The sequence below is a fragment of the Henckelia pumila genome, chromosome 1 (genome assembly GCF_033568475.1).
Source record: "Henckelia pumila isolate YLH828 chromosome 1, ASM3356847v2, whole genome shotgun sequence".
Lineage (NCBI taxonomy): Eukaryota > Viridiplantae > Streptophyta > Magnoliopsida > Lamiales > Gesneriaceae > Henckelia > Henckelia pumila.
The window spans coordinates 90665239-90680243 of NC_133120.1; the positions used below are offsets into that span (position 1 = coordinate 90665239).

Sequence of the window (15005 nt, forward strand, 5' to 3'; positions counted from 1 at the left end):
TTTTTGAAATGTGCTTCTAGTTTTTCCTGATACAATTGAGATTTATTGTGGCAACGGAGAGAATTGTTTGGTTGATCAGAAGCTTCTAAGCGTGTAAAATGAGTTGAGCCCTTAAATTGTGGTGATATTTTGTTGTAGGACATCGTCAAAATTTATGCTTAAATTCTTGGCCGGTTTTCGTTTGAAAAGTGTTAACTGTTAACCCTTACACACCGATGTTATTTGGTGGACTGGTGACGTAATTTCAATATAATATTATATATTTATGTTGGTCATGTACAGAGGAGATGTGGAAATTCAAGGAAATGGAATTTGAGCCGCTCCTCGAGAGTTTCTTGATGTCATCTACATTAATGGTATTGGTACACAAGTACTAACGAATCAAATGCAGTCCCATATTCCAAATATCGAATTATCTTTGGAACATAACCTAATCTTCTATCATTACATCACTATGATGTACTGATAGAAGATTTGACTCCATGTTCCAAATTTCGAATCATCTTTTGGAACAGAGCCTAATCTCAACTATCACTATATCACTATCCATGTACTTACAGAACCTATTTTTCTATATCCTATATCTAATCCTCACTTCTTACAAGTTTACAACAATCTTACCTTGACCGGTAAGTACGAGGAATACAACTTCTATGATTCCACAAGAAGATATGGTACAATTGTACACGTATGTTGGTACATGTTTGTGATATGCTCTTCAACTCCAGTCCAATCCTCACAAACAGATCAGATCAAGGGAGGAGATACCGACTCTGCTTTCAAGGACAAATGAGAGGCTTTTCCAAATTATTCCAGACCATATGATCAGTTGTATAGGTGCATATTTACCTCTGGTGACTAATTTTAAAGATCCCAGCCCCAGGAACAGGAATCGCTGATCAGATATTTAAGGCAGAGGGGATTCCTGAATCCTGTGTTAACTTGCGTAGCCGAAATATGTGAGATACTTTTAAGATGCCGGCACAGAATTTCAGGTATTGTCATGCCTTGAGAGCACCCCCCTCACTCCATTTTTCTGGGTCCAGTGAAACCAAATGATTCCATAGCTGATCCATGCCACAGTATTTGGCATTTAAGGCTCATGGCCGATCCATGCAGCAGCATCTGTGGGTGGGAAATCTACATCCAGCATGTGCTCAGTGCTGATGGGTTGAGGAGAAACATGAAAATATTAAAGTATTTCTTAATGCTTCATTGCTTTTGGTGTCGATTTTATTCCCTTTGGGTTCTCCATTTCGGCCTCCTTTTGAGCTTTTTTCTTTTCCAGTTCATCCTGTTTACGGTTTTCTTCATGAGCTTTTCGAAACAACCTCACAAAATTTAATAGAGTCGCTGGAACTGCATATATGATCAGACACTGACTTAGCAATCTGCAATGTCAAGGTCACACAAGCCAAAATAAATACACAGTAATATCACCTTGCTCGAATGGACATCGGGCAGGATCTTCACCAAAATACAGTGCCAGTGCATCGGCATTTCTTCCCTGCCCAACAAGAGAGAAGAACAATTTCATTACCCAGGAATAATCTGATGCCATGGTGATGTGTGTCATATAGATTCATTTTAATCCAGGTGGAAATTTACCGCAACAGAATACAGGTTTGTTACTGAGGACACTTCTATCTCCGCTACATCGACAAACTCCTTCAATGTCTGCACGCAAGGAACCTCATAAGATGTCAAGTGAATGTCATACAATTTCTTCAAAAGTTTATATTACTATATCATATAACTCAAAATATGCTGCTTTAATATCATAAAATAATTTATCCAACCATTTCTGATATGAATTAACATATTAAGATCAGTGTTTTAAAAAGTGTAGCGTTGGCTCGTAGCGTTCGTCATTACGCAAGCTATCTGTCCTTATATAATACAATAACACCTCACTTTCAATCAAACTGTTTTATCCGCCAGACTCATTTTGTTTCATTTGATAACTACCACCACACATAACATTTTGAAGGTTTATGTGACTGGGAAAAAAAAAAGAAAAGAAGTAAGCTTTCCTCTGAAAATAATATGCAATGAATTATACGTAGGCATCTCATGTGCCCGTACATTAATAATATCGTGATGCACCAGCGCACATGAAATGACAAGTGCAATTAATACCATACTTACCTTGTGAAAATTTTCAGATACAGGGCCATCATTCTCTGAAGCAAGCAATTCTTGCTTCACCTTCTCTAAACCTTTGATAATTGCTTGCATTTCTTCTGCCAAAGATTTCAATTGAATCTAACAAAAAAGCCAAAGAATTGAAACAAAAGATATTATGATATCTAATTTATTTTAGGGATGAACTTATTTTGAACAGAAAATATTCATTTCCTTGAAAATATTTCCAATTAGGTATGCACATAAACCGTTTTTTAACAAGTTCATTTTTCCAAAAGAAAAAATCTTTCATTTATTTTTTTTGAATTTGTAATTTAATGTGCAAAAACTAAATATAATTAAGGAATTTTTCTCTTTTTTTGTGGAAGCTAACCAAATAGTTTCTGTCTCTGAGAAAAATCAGGAAGTTACCAGATGCTGGTCACCGTGATTTTATGATGTGATCGATCGAATGAGTTTTTTATATTGAAATTTCTTTCTTTCTAGAAAATTTCTGTGTTGCGAGATTTAAGTAATTCGCCCTAAAAAAATACAAACCTTTGAGGCCGCTTCCAGGCTGACAAGATCTTCATGGAAGTTTAAAAGAGAAGGAGACTTAGAGGCAAGCACCTGAGAAACAAAAGCAAGACAGAATCAACCACATACCAGCAGACTTTTTTTTTTAATCAGAAACACAAATATTATTAATAATTAAAATAATTAAAGTACAAATTGTGGACCAGTGATCCACTAATCCTCAAAAGAGGTTCAAGTAAATCTAGCTCAAAGCTAAGCTCCAATCCCTATACAAATCTGAAATAGCAAAAGGTTGAAATTCTTTTATATTGTGTAACCAAGTTGATCCGCTCAACTTTATCTTGTCCCAACTAACTTCAATCGAATCTTCTTCATCTTCAAAGATCCTTCTGTTTCTTTCTAGCCACACAATCCAACAAACGCAATGCACTAAAACACCCCACAAAATTTTCCCCCTAGTTCCCAGTGACCAACCCAAATCTGCTCCGAATAGCTCTCTAGTGGAACCTGGTGCCACCCATGACAAACCCACTTCCTGCAGCAGCAACCACCATAAGGAACTTGTGTATGTACAATGAACCAACAAATGATCTTGACTCTTTGCCCCTTGTTTGCACAATACACACCAATTAAGGCTCAAGGAGCAATTCGGAAACCTCCTTTGAATCACATCACAAGTCGGCAATCTTTCCAACGCCGCTGACCATGCGAATACCTTTACCTTAGAGGGAATCTTAGCCTTCCAGATTATGTGGAAAAGATCGAATTTTGGATACAAATCATCTGAGAAGAAGGAATCAAAGAAGGATTTAACTGAAAACACTCCTGAATCAACCCACTTCCACCTCCGAACAGCTAACCCTACCCAAAACTTCCAACAAACTAGACAACTCACCCAGCTCCTTATCCCTAATATTACGACGAAGATGCAAATCCCACGAAGGAGAATTTAACGAAGAGATAGACTCGCTAGAAAGAAAATGAGAAATGGATTTATTATGAGCGCTAGAGATATGAAAAAGTGAAGGAAACAGAAACTGAAATGAGAATTACCCTACCCAACAATCCTCCCAGAACCTAATTCTATTTACCCGTTTGACATCTAACCTCACTGATTGAATAAAATCAGGATAAATCCTAGAGATGAACTTCCAGGGACTCCGAAAAGTGGTATGTTTTGCCAGTCCCGCATCCCATCCATTCTCATGCATGCCGTATTTGCTTGCCACAATCCTCTTCCACAACAAATTGCCCTCCTCCGAGAAACGCCACCACCATTTACCCAACAAGGCTCTATTCCTTGAACGGATATTGCCGATACCCAGCCCTCCCCTACTCTTTGGCAAGCTAACCTTTTTCCAAGATACCAGATGACAATGTTTGTCCCCGTCCGGCCCATCCCACAAAAAATTCCTCATTAACTTTTCCATGGTCCCCGCCACCCCCTTAGGGATTCTGAATTGCGATAACTGATACAACGGAATGGCATTCATCACCGCCTCAATCAAGGTTAGTCTACCTCCTCTCGATAGAAAAGATTTTTTTCAACTCGCCAGCTTTTTTGACATTTTGAACAACACTGGCTCCCAAAAGGATATCTTGAGAGGATTTCCTCCTAAAGGTACCCCCAGGTAAGTAATGGGCCAAGACTCCAGCCCGCAACCAAATTCTCTAGCCATCTCTACTTCCACTTCGGCCCCACAATTAATGCTCAACAAAGCACTCTTATCCAGGTTGATCTTCAAACCCGACATTTCGCAAAAAGAAAACAAAATGTCCTTCAAAAATCTTAGATGTCCTACGTCCTTCACAAAAAATAGAGAGTCATCTGCGAATTGTATGTGAGAAACCTCGACTCCTCCCCTCCCTATATATATCCCAGCCTTGAATAAAGTTCATGGCCTTAGCCTTGTCCATCAGCCTAGCCAGAACATCAGCTACCAAGTTAAAAAGAAAGGGCGATAGAGAATCTCCCTGCCTCAAACCTTTTTCTCCTCTTATTTTGCCACAAGGCCTGCCATTGATAAGAATCGAATAGTTGACGTTGTCTAGGCAGCCTTTGATCCATCTTCTCCACCTCTCACCGAATCCTCATGAGTACAAAATCCAGAAATCTGAAGTCCACATTATCGTATGCTTTTTCGAAATCTGCTTTAAAAGCCCATCCTTTCTTTTTCTTCAATCTGAACTCTTCTACCATCTCGTTAGCAATGAGACAGCAGTCAAGAATCTGTCTCCCTTTGATGAAAGCTCTTTGTGAATTTGCAATCGTAGAATCCATTACCTTTTTCAGACGCGAAGCTAGCACCTTGGCGATGATCTTATACAAACTGGTTACCAAACTAATAGGTCGAAAGTCCTTGATACGCTCTGAATCTTTCTTTTTTGGGACCAAACAAATATAGGTTTCGTTTGTTACACTGTTAATTATTTCTTTTTCGTAAAATTCCTCAAATACCTTAAGCAAATCCCCCTTGATTATTTGCCAACAATCCTGATAAACTGCCAATTGTACAGAGATGGCAGAGAGGGGTATAGAGAAGAGAGGAAAGAAATTTGCAAAAGCAAAAGTTAAGATTTTGGAGAAGAAAAGTTAAATCACGCATGTGAGCGTGCTCCCAACTCATATCCTTTATCCCCTGGATTTCCAGGTTGCAGTGGCTGGATATCCACCATGAACCTGCCTTAGTTATGCATAGAAACTTTCGAGATATTCTTCCGAGACAATTAACTCCTGATGAAATAAATGAAACAGTAGCTAGATGAAAAACATTATCCTTCACTTGCTCAAGGAACTATGATATGCCACTGTGGCAATAATAATATAGCTACCATGTCATCAGATATCATTTTTGCAATCACTCGGACCACTTAACTGACATCACTTATCTAAGACCTGGCAACAATAACAATGCTCACATGCTGAATTTCAAAATATCCAATTCCAAAAATTATAGTAAGTAGTAACTTGTTTGGGGTAGTATGTCAATTCATTCAGTATAAGCCAAAAGGTTGGTATTTCATGATTGTTTCAAATTCTGTTGCCAGTTCCAAGAAAAATAACCATCCCCTATAAAAAAATCTGAATGAAATAAAAAAAAAACCATTTGGAAGATTAGTTGCATAAAATTAAAACAAAAAGGACAAAAAATATTGTGGTCCAGTACCTTACAAAGATAATGCATGAGTGTCATCTTGTTGTTTGTTGCACGTGTGTCAGTGAGTTTCAAAAGGCTGTCCAATTTGAATCCTATAGCAGATCCTGGATGAGGAAAATTTTTAAAATCAGAAGCAGCCTTACACTTGCCACTGTTTTCAGCTGTGAACAAAGTCAAACTCCATCTTTATATTTAAATAAGAAGTTACGGCGAAAATAACTATACTATAAGGTGAACAAGATGCCAACATTACAAAGGGTTTCGCAATGGGAGAAGCAGGGCATGTTAGACCTCAATACGATTGGTAAAGATGAACCCAAAAGATGCAAGTCCAGGATACATGCTGCATCATACAATGTATTAAGTATTCATACTCGTGAAGTCATGAAGGTCTACTCAGGGTTGTAAGCAAAGTAAAACAATACTTTCTAGCGCAATAGGGAATACATGAAGAAAGCGTGCGTGAGGATAAGGGTACTGGTTGTGCATTTGGCAACATGCACTCCACATATATATCCTTATTTCTAACAAAGAAATTGACAACCAAATAACAATAAGAGCGAAGGATCGAATACAAGTAATGGGCAAATTCAAATTAAACCCTCCACTAGTCATGCCATCAATTTTATTATTTCACACCCTGGGATAAATAGATCCTTACCTCTTGCAGTTCCTTGATTCAGTGTGTTTCCAAGGTATAAAATTTTCTTAAGAATTTCTTTCAGTTTAATGGACATCCGAACCTAAAGTATGAGAAGAAATGAAAATTAGTTCAGCAGCTAATAAATGTCAAAGCAAGACCATTATAATTTCTACAAACCTCTTCACAAGCAGAGTTTACAATGTTCAAGCTTTTTTTGAAATCCGAAACCTGAGACAAGCAGTCAACTTAGGCAACTGGAGTAAGATTGGTGAATTTTTTTAAATATATATATATCAAGCACACCTGAGCATTGAATTGAATCTTGAACAGAAAGACCCTTAATTTAGATTCAACTCGTGGTACCTTCATGAGCTCCAAGAAAAACTAAAACATGGAAATGAAATTATGAACATCCAACTTCAGAATTCACAACTCATGAAAATAACACAATTCTTTAGAGAATAGGAAATGGAAACAAGAAATATAAACAAAAGTTACAAGTGCCACCTCTTCAAAACAAAAAGGTCTCTTGTTAACAGTGGTTACACTTATTGATCCAGTAATAAACAAGAGATTAGATTATAACTATCTCGGAAATGCAAATATTTAATCAATATTAACCTTTTTAAGTGTGTACCAAGGTAACCTATATTAACATTGCAAGAAAATGCACAGTATTGATAAAGGTTGTTCTTTTGGATCCAGTTGAGTCGTTGACTGACCTGTTCACACTTCCCCAAGTTCTCCTTGTCACCTGTATAGCCCTAAAAATCATAAAAAAACCAAATTATTGGCAAGTAAATAGTGGCCCCTTCTATTAGCAGTGGACATGAATTGCTCAATGCATGAGCAAAAAAAGCTTTACCTTGAGAAGTTCCATCTCTTCCTTAGTTGGACAGAACTTTATGAGATTTTCCACTTGATCGGCATCTAAAATTGATTCATCCATTGCAAGAGCTGCAGCCTGTAAAAAAGACCATCCTCTCTTTTACAAGAATAAAAAAAAGGTGGAAACCGTATTCACAATTGCAGCAGCAGCAGCAGAGGTCTGTCCACTGGAGTTCTTTCAATTTTAGATTCCATAACAGTTTTCATTTTAATAATTTCGACCAGCTTTTATTCTTTTGCTGTGACTAGAGGCATGAAAGTGAAATAAATTTTGTGCTTCGGAAGAAGAGAAAACTCTGAGGAAATGGCTAAAGAGCTGGAAAAATGAAAACCAGCTTGATTAGGTCTCTGAGTACTAAGTAGTGAAGGTTGGATGGGTTTCACTAATTTTTAGACCAACTCAACATTTAAGGTTTTATAATGCTGCCAAAACCCAGTCCAAATCAAAATCATACTTTTACTTGTTATTTTCATTTTTCTTTTATCATCATTCTCTAAAACATGAGTTAAATGTGATTATTTAAAATCTATATTTAATTCTATAAGTACTCCATAGCAATAGAAACAACTACATGATCAAACACTAAATAATTCGGCATGCAGCATCTGTAACCATTTGTTGGGATTAAAGGATGTTTCAAATGGAGATCTATTACAATTGGAAACAATAAAATTCAATAGAATATTGCAAATCGAGATAGCCAAGATGAGGTGACTAAAGTAGAAAATTTAATCATGGAAAGAACACAATGATGCTGGCATTAAACGTGTCAAATGGAGATATCTTAAAATGAAGAATTTAAAATCTCGATTTCAGATCAGGAGAGTAAAACATAGTAAAGATGCACCAACCCACACTTACCATCATGTCAGGAAGTGGCATTTTCACCTTCGTGAGCATAATTTCAGTGTTGTTTGCCCTCCTTAGGTCAATCTACCAAGGAGAATATTTAGAACTAACTAAAGAAAAAAAAGTTCATGAAAGCACAAATTGAGTCCCCAGCATAACACGTGGACCACCCCAGCCAATAGAGAGACAGCCCAAAAAGGAAAAAAAAATGAACTCTAGAGAGAATCACATTAAATGAAAACCCTCTGAACATATAAATTAAACCTATAAACATATAAATTAGCTTAAAAAAGATACCACCTCACCATTCTTTGAAAGTACACATTGTCATAATTCTGAAGTTGTAATACTATGCAGTGTCATCGATCAATATCAGAAAAAGTACAAGGATGAGAGCCAAAGCAGTGTTCTCGTGACAAAAACATCTATATGACAAACCCATGACATATTTTGTGCTGGATGAGGCATTCTTCAAAAACTGTAAGTCCATCAAAGTAAAAAAATTCTCGCTTTTTTTTTGTTTTTTTAAGGATACCCACACTCAACAACTATTATCGTGATTTTCAAGGTGATTTGAAGAGTCTAAAGCTTATCGCTCACACTCAATTTCTACATTTGCTACTAGAATGCAGTACAAGTGGTTCATCTTCTTTTATTGCCAGAGGATAGACTATTTCCAATCAAAGTTGGGCCTGCAGATGCACCACAATTACATGTCATACTAAAATGGCACATTCCCTCAAATGATTATAGTTTAGAAAGAAAAAATTGTGGTAATGTGTCATTTATCAATAAAACTATAAAAGGTCCCTCATGAGGTCCCCTCAATAGCAGATGTTCATAAACTCTCATGGTTACTAGATCACAACAAGTATTTGGTTTCTCAAGTCCATGATGCCTAACTTGAAAGAAATTCATATTTTAAGATGATCTCAATCTATTAAAGCAGTGCCATTTTACTTATCATCTACCAGTAATTCAGGAATTTTAAAAAACTGTATTGTGGCCAATTCTTGAGATCCAAGGAATTAAATTTATTCAATGAACCGCCCTCAAACAAATTCAGCAAAGAGAATATATATTCGAGCAACTTTACCAGATGGACTTTGTCAGGCTTAGATCCAACAGACTTTCGACGTCCTCCAGATTGGCCTCCAGCATTATCTGACTTTGGGATAGAGGTGGAGAAAAGAATCTCAAGTTCGGACACATCAAATTCTGATGCACTGGGAACAGAAGGCAATACATAAGTAATTGAGAGAACAAAGAAGTAATACGAAAAAACAGCGAAGGGAAAAAATTAAAAAAAATTAAAGACCCAAAACCCGATGAATAGTCTTGTTTTAATAATTTAATTTAGTGATGCTACGTTTACATGGGACACCACAAGTTACACTCATCCATACATGGAAACAAAATTGAGCTCAACTCTGGCCACTAGGACTCCTTGCCATTTTGGGGGCCTGGGGGCCCAAAAATGCAAAATAAATACTGGAGACTATAAGAATGGAACAAGCAAATGAAGAAGAAATACAGGCAATGTGGCAATTCTAACCCACTAAAGTGTACCAGTAGAGAAAGAGCAATACACTTGAGGCTCCTCATGCCGCTGAAATTCTTCCCATAAGCTTCCTTGTAGCACCCTCGTCACCTTACTCCAATGAAGTGGCTTTAAGGTGGATCTTCGAGGTGTATGGGCACTTGAAAACCCAGGCGGGCGTGAGATTCCACGCCCTCTCCCAGCGGGCATTCCTCTTCCATCTGATGCAGGTCCTTTCGCACCAAATAGTGGAGGTGGAGGAGGTGTACTGCCAGGATGTCTAGGAGGCCCTGGAGGTATCGGTGGCCCAGGAACATGACCTCCAGGAGGAGGTGGTGCAGATGGTGCTCCTGGAACGGGCGGAGGTGGTGGAGCGCCACCAATCATAGGAGGTGGAGGGGGAGGTGTCGATGGGGACCCATGCAAAGGAGGCGGCGGCGGGGGAGGAGCTCCACGTACGGGAGGAGGGGGCGGAGGTGGAGCTCCACGTATGGGAGGTGGCGGTGGAGGTGGAGCTCCACGTACAGGAGGTGGCGGTGGAGGTGGAGCTCCACGTATGGGAGGTGGCGGTGGAGGTGGCATTCCATGCATTTGAGGTAGCAAAGGATGTAATGCACTAGATTCGGCGGATGGCCGACGCAGTGAATCACGATGAGGAGCAGGTGGTGGTGGTGGTGGTGGTGGTGGTGGTGGTGGAGCAAGATGCAAGATGGACAGAAGTGGTCTGGAAGGAGTGACATGTGAAGAAAAGGAAGGAAAGCCTTGGCTTGGTAGTGGTGGAGCTGGAGGAGGGTTACCCTGCACAGAAAGCGAATTTGGAGGGGGAGTGGAGGAAGGTATTCCCATACTGTGAGATATTTGTTTAAATAGTCCACGAGTAAGTGGCGGCAGCGGAGGTGGCAGAGGAACATTCTGTAAGGTGGAATTGTGGGGAGTTGGTGGTGCTGGAGGAGGAGGAGGAGGAGGAAGCTGGGAAATATTACCATGAATAGTTTTTTTTAAGCTTGTAGTAGTAGAAGTTGTGGAAGGTGGAAATGAAGGGGAAAATGAGGGCAGTGAAGATGATTCCGAAGAAGAAAAACTGATGGTGCTTTTATATGAAAATGGAGAAGGCTGAGGAGGTGGAGTAAAAATTACATGATTGGATGGCAGGGCTAGAGGTGAAGAGGGTGGGTTTTCTACTTCCTGTACAATTTTCATAGGTGGCAAAGAAGATTTATAAACCAAACAAGAAGGTGGAGGAGGTGGTGGAGGGGGGGGAGTGACAGATGGAGGTGGTTGGACAACTGGACTAAGTCCCAGGGCCTCATGTTCCACCAGGGGTGATGAAGGCAAAGTTCGGGAAGAAGCTTTTCGTGACGGTGACAAATCTGATGAGGTTGGACTACGGTACCTTCCTCGGCCTGATCCAGTTCCATCAGCAGTAACTGAAGTTTCAGAAGATGCAGTCACAGCCTGTAGCTTAGGTTTCCCACGAGGAGGGGAATCCTTGCCAGGAACTAAATCAGATGGTGCACTGTTATGCCTTGATGATGGCGGATAATAAACATGCATTGAATTAGTGTAGGAACCTTTATTCGAAGGTATCCACCTGGATACTGCAGTTGGCTTAGCCTGTCTTGGCATAGAGCTCTGTGGCTCTTGCTGCTTAGCCTTCTTACTGGCACCCGCTGAATCTGCAGAAGGCTTTAAAGAGGAAAATGGCTGCTTCTTGGGTATAGCTGAGAGCCCCTTATCAAACATATCCATAACGTTATCAGAAGCAAACTTCTGTGGTGAACCTTGTTTTTCCATTCGCTCCGTTGAAAGGAAAACCTCGTCACATTCCTTGTCATTCCCTTCTTCAACCTTTCCATGTTTATCGAAATTGAGAGACTTGGATTCTTCATAAATAATTGCATCAGCTATAACAGGCCTAAACTTTGATTGAACATCACCGTCATGCAAAACATTTTCTTGTGGAGATTTAACACTAGAATCAAACTTGTGCTCTAGTCCATGACTACCTTCATTGGAAGCACAGTCTTGAAATGTGTGATGATCTAAATTATCCTTGCGAGCAGCTATCTCACGGTGACTCCTACCATTCTGAGTGCTAGGCTGAACCGTCTGATTATTAGACTCACCCTTCACATCGTGCCCATCAACTACATTACTGAATATCTCTTCTGCCTCAAAAAATTCATCTGGCGAAGCACTTTCTGTTTCATTTCCAACTTCACTGACAGACTCTGCAGCAATAATAGGTGGAACAGAATCTGCATCTGAAAAGAGTGCCTGACAGAGATAAATGTATTCAGTTCTTAAAACTTCAGAATTTAAGATATATCTCATTGATTTAAGAAATATCTAATTATAACAAAATCATACCTCAACTTTAAAATCCTTAGAAAAATTATCCCTAGCATCCCAAAGAATATCGATTTCATCACGAGTCAGCACCAAAATATTTGACCGGATGAAGGCTGTGTGAAACATAACTCTAAAAATCATTTCCTCCCTTACTTGATCATTGCCCAAATGGATGCACTCAACAACAACATCTCCTTGAACACGGCAATGAATATCTATTTTCACCAGTTCGCATTCTTCCTGCATTCAGTAATAAGAATTGCCTAAAAGATCCATAAATTCACTGTAATCAATGTAAATTTATTCATTATATTACCACTCGATAGAGACGAATATGCTTTTTCCTTTTGGAAGTTGAAAACAAAAGTTTTGAACTTCTACTGGATATTTTCGAAGAAGGATCCTGACCATAAATACGAACTACTGGTCGACATCCTCTCCCACCATTATACAGAGGAAGGACTCTAAGTATTATACAATCCAAAGCCAAAGGAGTATCTGGAGGAGGCCAATCTAAATTTCTTCTCGAAATGTACTGTAGATATCTGAGCTGAGATGGTTGTGAATTTGAAGAGGACATAAGATGAAGAAGTTCCCTAGGCGCTTGCTTGTATACCATTTCAAGTGTCTTCTGTTCACCAATGTACTGTTTTCTGTACAGAAGCAGGCCAGCAAGCATAAATGCAAGGACAGGCCAACCTCCACGTTCACAGTGCATCAAAAGCACATTTTGTTGGCCGGCAAGTGATAACCAACTCTCACTGGACCGCAAGAAATGGTGGATCATCTCTAGTGGTAAAAGTGGACAACCCTCATACTGCCGAGGATAATCCATGACAGTCATATCGTACTGAGATAATACGTCAGATATTTGGCCCCTCCGTTCCCCCTCTTTGAAATTGAAAACCATGAAAGCAGCATCAGGGTAGTGGTCCTGTAGCTGGGATACAATCCCATTCATATATGCTCTGTACTCATCTTCATCCAAAATATCAGTGGAGAAGCAGCAATCAAACACTGCATCATGAAACAAATAAAGATTGCATCAACATATTGAAAAATCCAAAACCCTTGGTAGCTCTCTAAAAAATTAATTCCTCTGAGATACACAATGAGTTCAATGAAAGGCAAGCATCGCATTGTTCCAACATAAATCAATTAACTTGAGAAAAGAGTTAGGAGGGATCAGAGAATTAGCATAGATGTAGCAATTTAACATAAGATCCTCCAGGTAGAATCTGTCACACTCAAAGAACTGACTGATTCTTTAACATCACATTGATATTTTTATTGAAGATGATTAAGTGCCATTACTTAACAAGCATTCTTTGTTATTAAGCATGGCAAGAGATTTCATATCAACCGCTTTGACACTTTCAAGCTACTAAATTAACACGAACAGCTGTTGCACAACAAGGAATCATGCTACCTATAGAGATTTTGCACAATACATCAGCAAATGAACTTGAATTTAAGATATTGCCAAATGGACGTTATGCAGCAGTTTATGTACCCAGCAGCTGAACCAGAACATTAGCAGAAGGGAGGCGAAATTTTAAGTATAAAATTTTAAGATAAGAGGGGAGAAAATATATGGTTGACAAAAAATTTAAAATAGAGCGGTGGCAACCATCGTGCTTGCCCCCAATCTTCCTCCACCACTGCACGCATATCAAACAACTACGGTAACATATTCAAACGTCATCCAAGAAAAACTACTTCAGGAGTTTCCAATGTAGCCGCATCAAACATGAACAAAGTTATGATGTAGTTAACCTGGTCAACGACCAGCAAGAAGCGAGCAAGGGTGAAAAAATATCAATCAAGAAGCTCCAATGAGCTCGCCAACTCTATGGCCTTACTAATTCCATATTTTCTCAACGATAAACATACTGCAGATATTAACGAGTAGGATAAGCAAGTCAAACGTACCGTAAACCCTCTCGGAGATCTCGAGAAGCCGATCAGGGGGCTTCTTATAGAAAAATCGTCTAAACAGCGCCATTATCTAATGGCGCTGTTTACCCCCCCTAATCAGGCCCAAAACCCTGAATTCTAATCCAATCACCAAACTTTCTCCTTAAATCTGACCTTCTTAACTAAATATCTCCACAATCCAACAATTACTGCCACAATGCGATCGTGAATTCGAAAATAAACAGAGATACAACCAAATACCGAGCAAAATTCCTCAAATCCAGCAGGGGTTTTTCACCTCACAGCAATTGAACAATAAATTCAGCACATTTTGGCAGAATCAACAAGAAACCATAGAACAAAGAAACAGAAAGCAGTGGCAATGGCAGTAGTTAAAAAAGCTACTTTTTTTGGGTACGAAATACAAGTGAGGATAAATTAAAAGATATAATTCCAATTACAACTTGGGATTGTGATTGAGGATAATCGTATTAGGAGAGGAAAAAAATGGAATTCAGCAGTCCATGTGATCGTTAGCTGCAAGCAATTACAGAAGAAAAAAGAGAAACTTGGATCACATGGGTCGGGAGAGAGACTGCACGTCGAGAGGGAGACAGACCCGACCCGGAAAAGGTGTGAGTGTGACCCGGATTTTGTCCATTTCTTCTTTGTTATCATTTTTTCGCTTCGTTTTTGGTTTGTTTCTTCGTGTTGTTTTAAAAGTGCGATTTGATGTTGGTGGGGATATTTTTGCTATCGTGTATATGTTGTCATCTACTTTCTTGGAGTGCAAATGTTTGTTATCTTTTAAAAAATTGCATGTAATAATTGTTTTTTGAGTTGGGAGAGGAAATTGTCATAATTGGGTCTCGAGACCTCGTCCCATAATTGCATGTAATAATTGTATTGCATGTCTTTATCTTTTTTCTTTTTAATAATATAGAAGAGTCGTTGATTACCAAATTATGATGAAATTCAATATTTTATGTTATTTCA

At 38.9% G+C, this 15005-nt stretch overlaps 1 protein-coding gene across 1 annotated transcript; it reads right to left on the reverse strand.

Annotated features, from left to right (window-relative positions):
• Positions 1-239: 239 nt before the first annotated feature.
• On the reverse strand, positions 240-14684 carry LOC140888688 (formin-like protein 20). The gene is made up of 17 exons (XM_073296387.1): positions 14025-14684; positions 12409-13109; positions 12111-12332; positions 9790-12017; positions 9297-9426; positions 8213-8284; positions 7328-7426; positions 7185-7226; positions 6766-6846; positions 6640-6690; positions 6481-6562; positions 5829-5923; positions 2683-2754; positions 2149-2265; positions 1609-1677; positions 1441-1507; positions 240-1359 (listed from the first exon to the last, which is right to left on the reverse strand). Exons 1-17 carry the CDS (start codon positions 14095-14097, stop codon positions 1205-1207), a joined length of 4356 nt encoding a protein of 1451 aa, XP_073152488.1. The 5' UTR covers positions 14098-14684; the 3' UTR covers positions 240-1204.
• Positions 14685-15005: the final 321 nt, after the last annotated feature.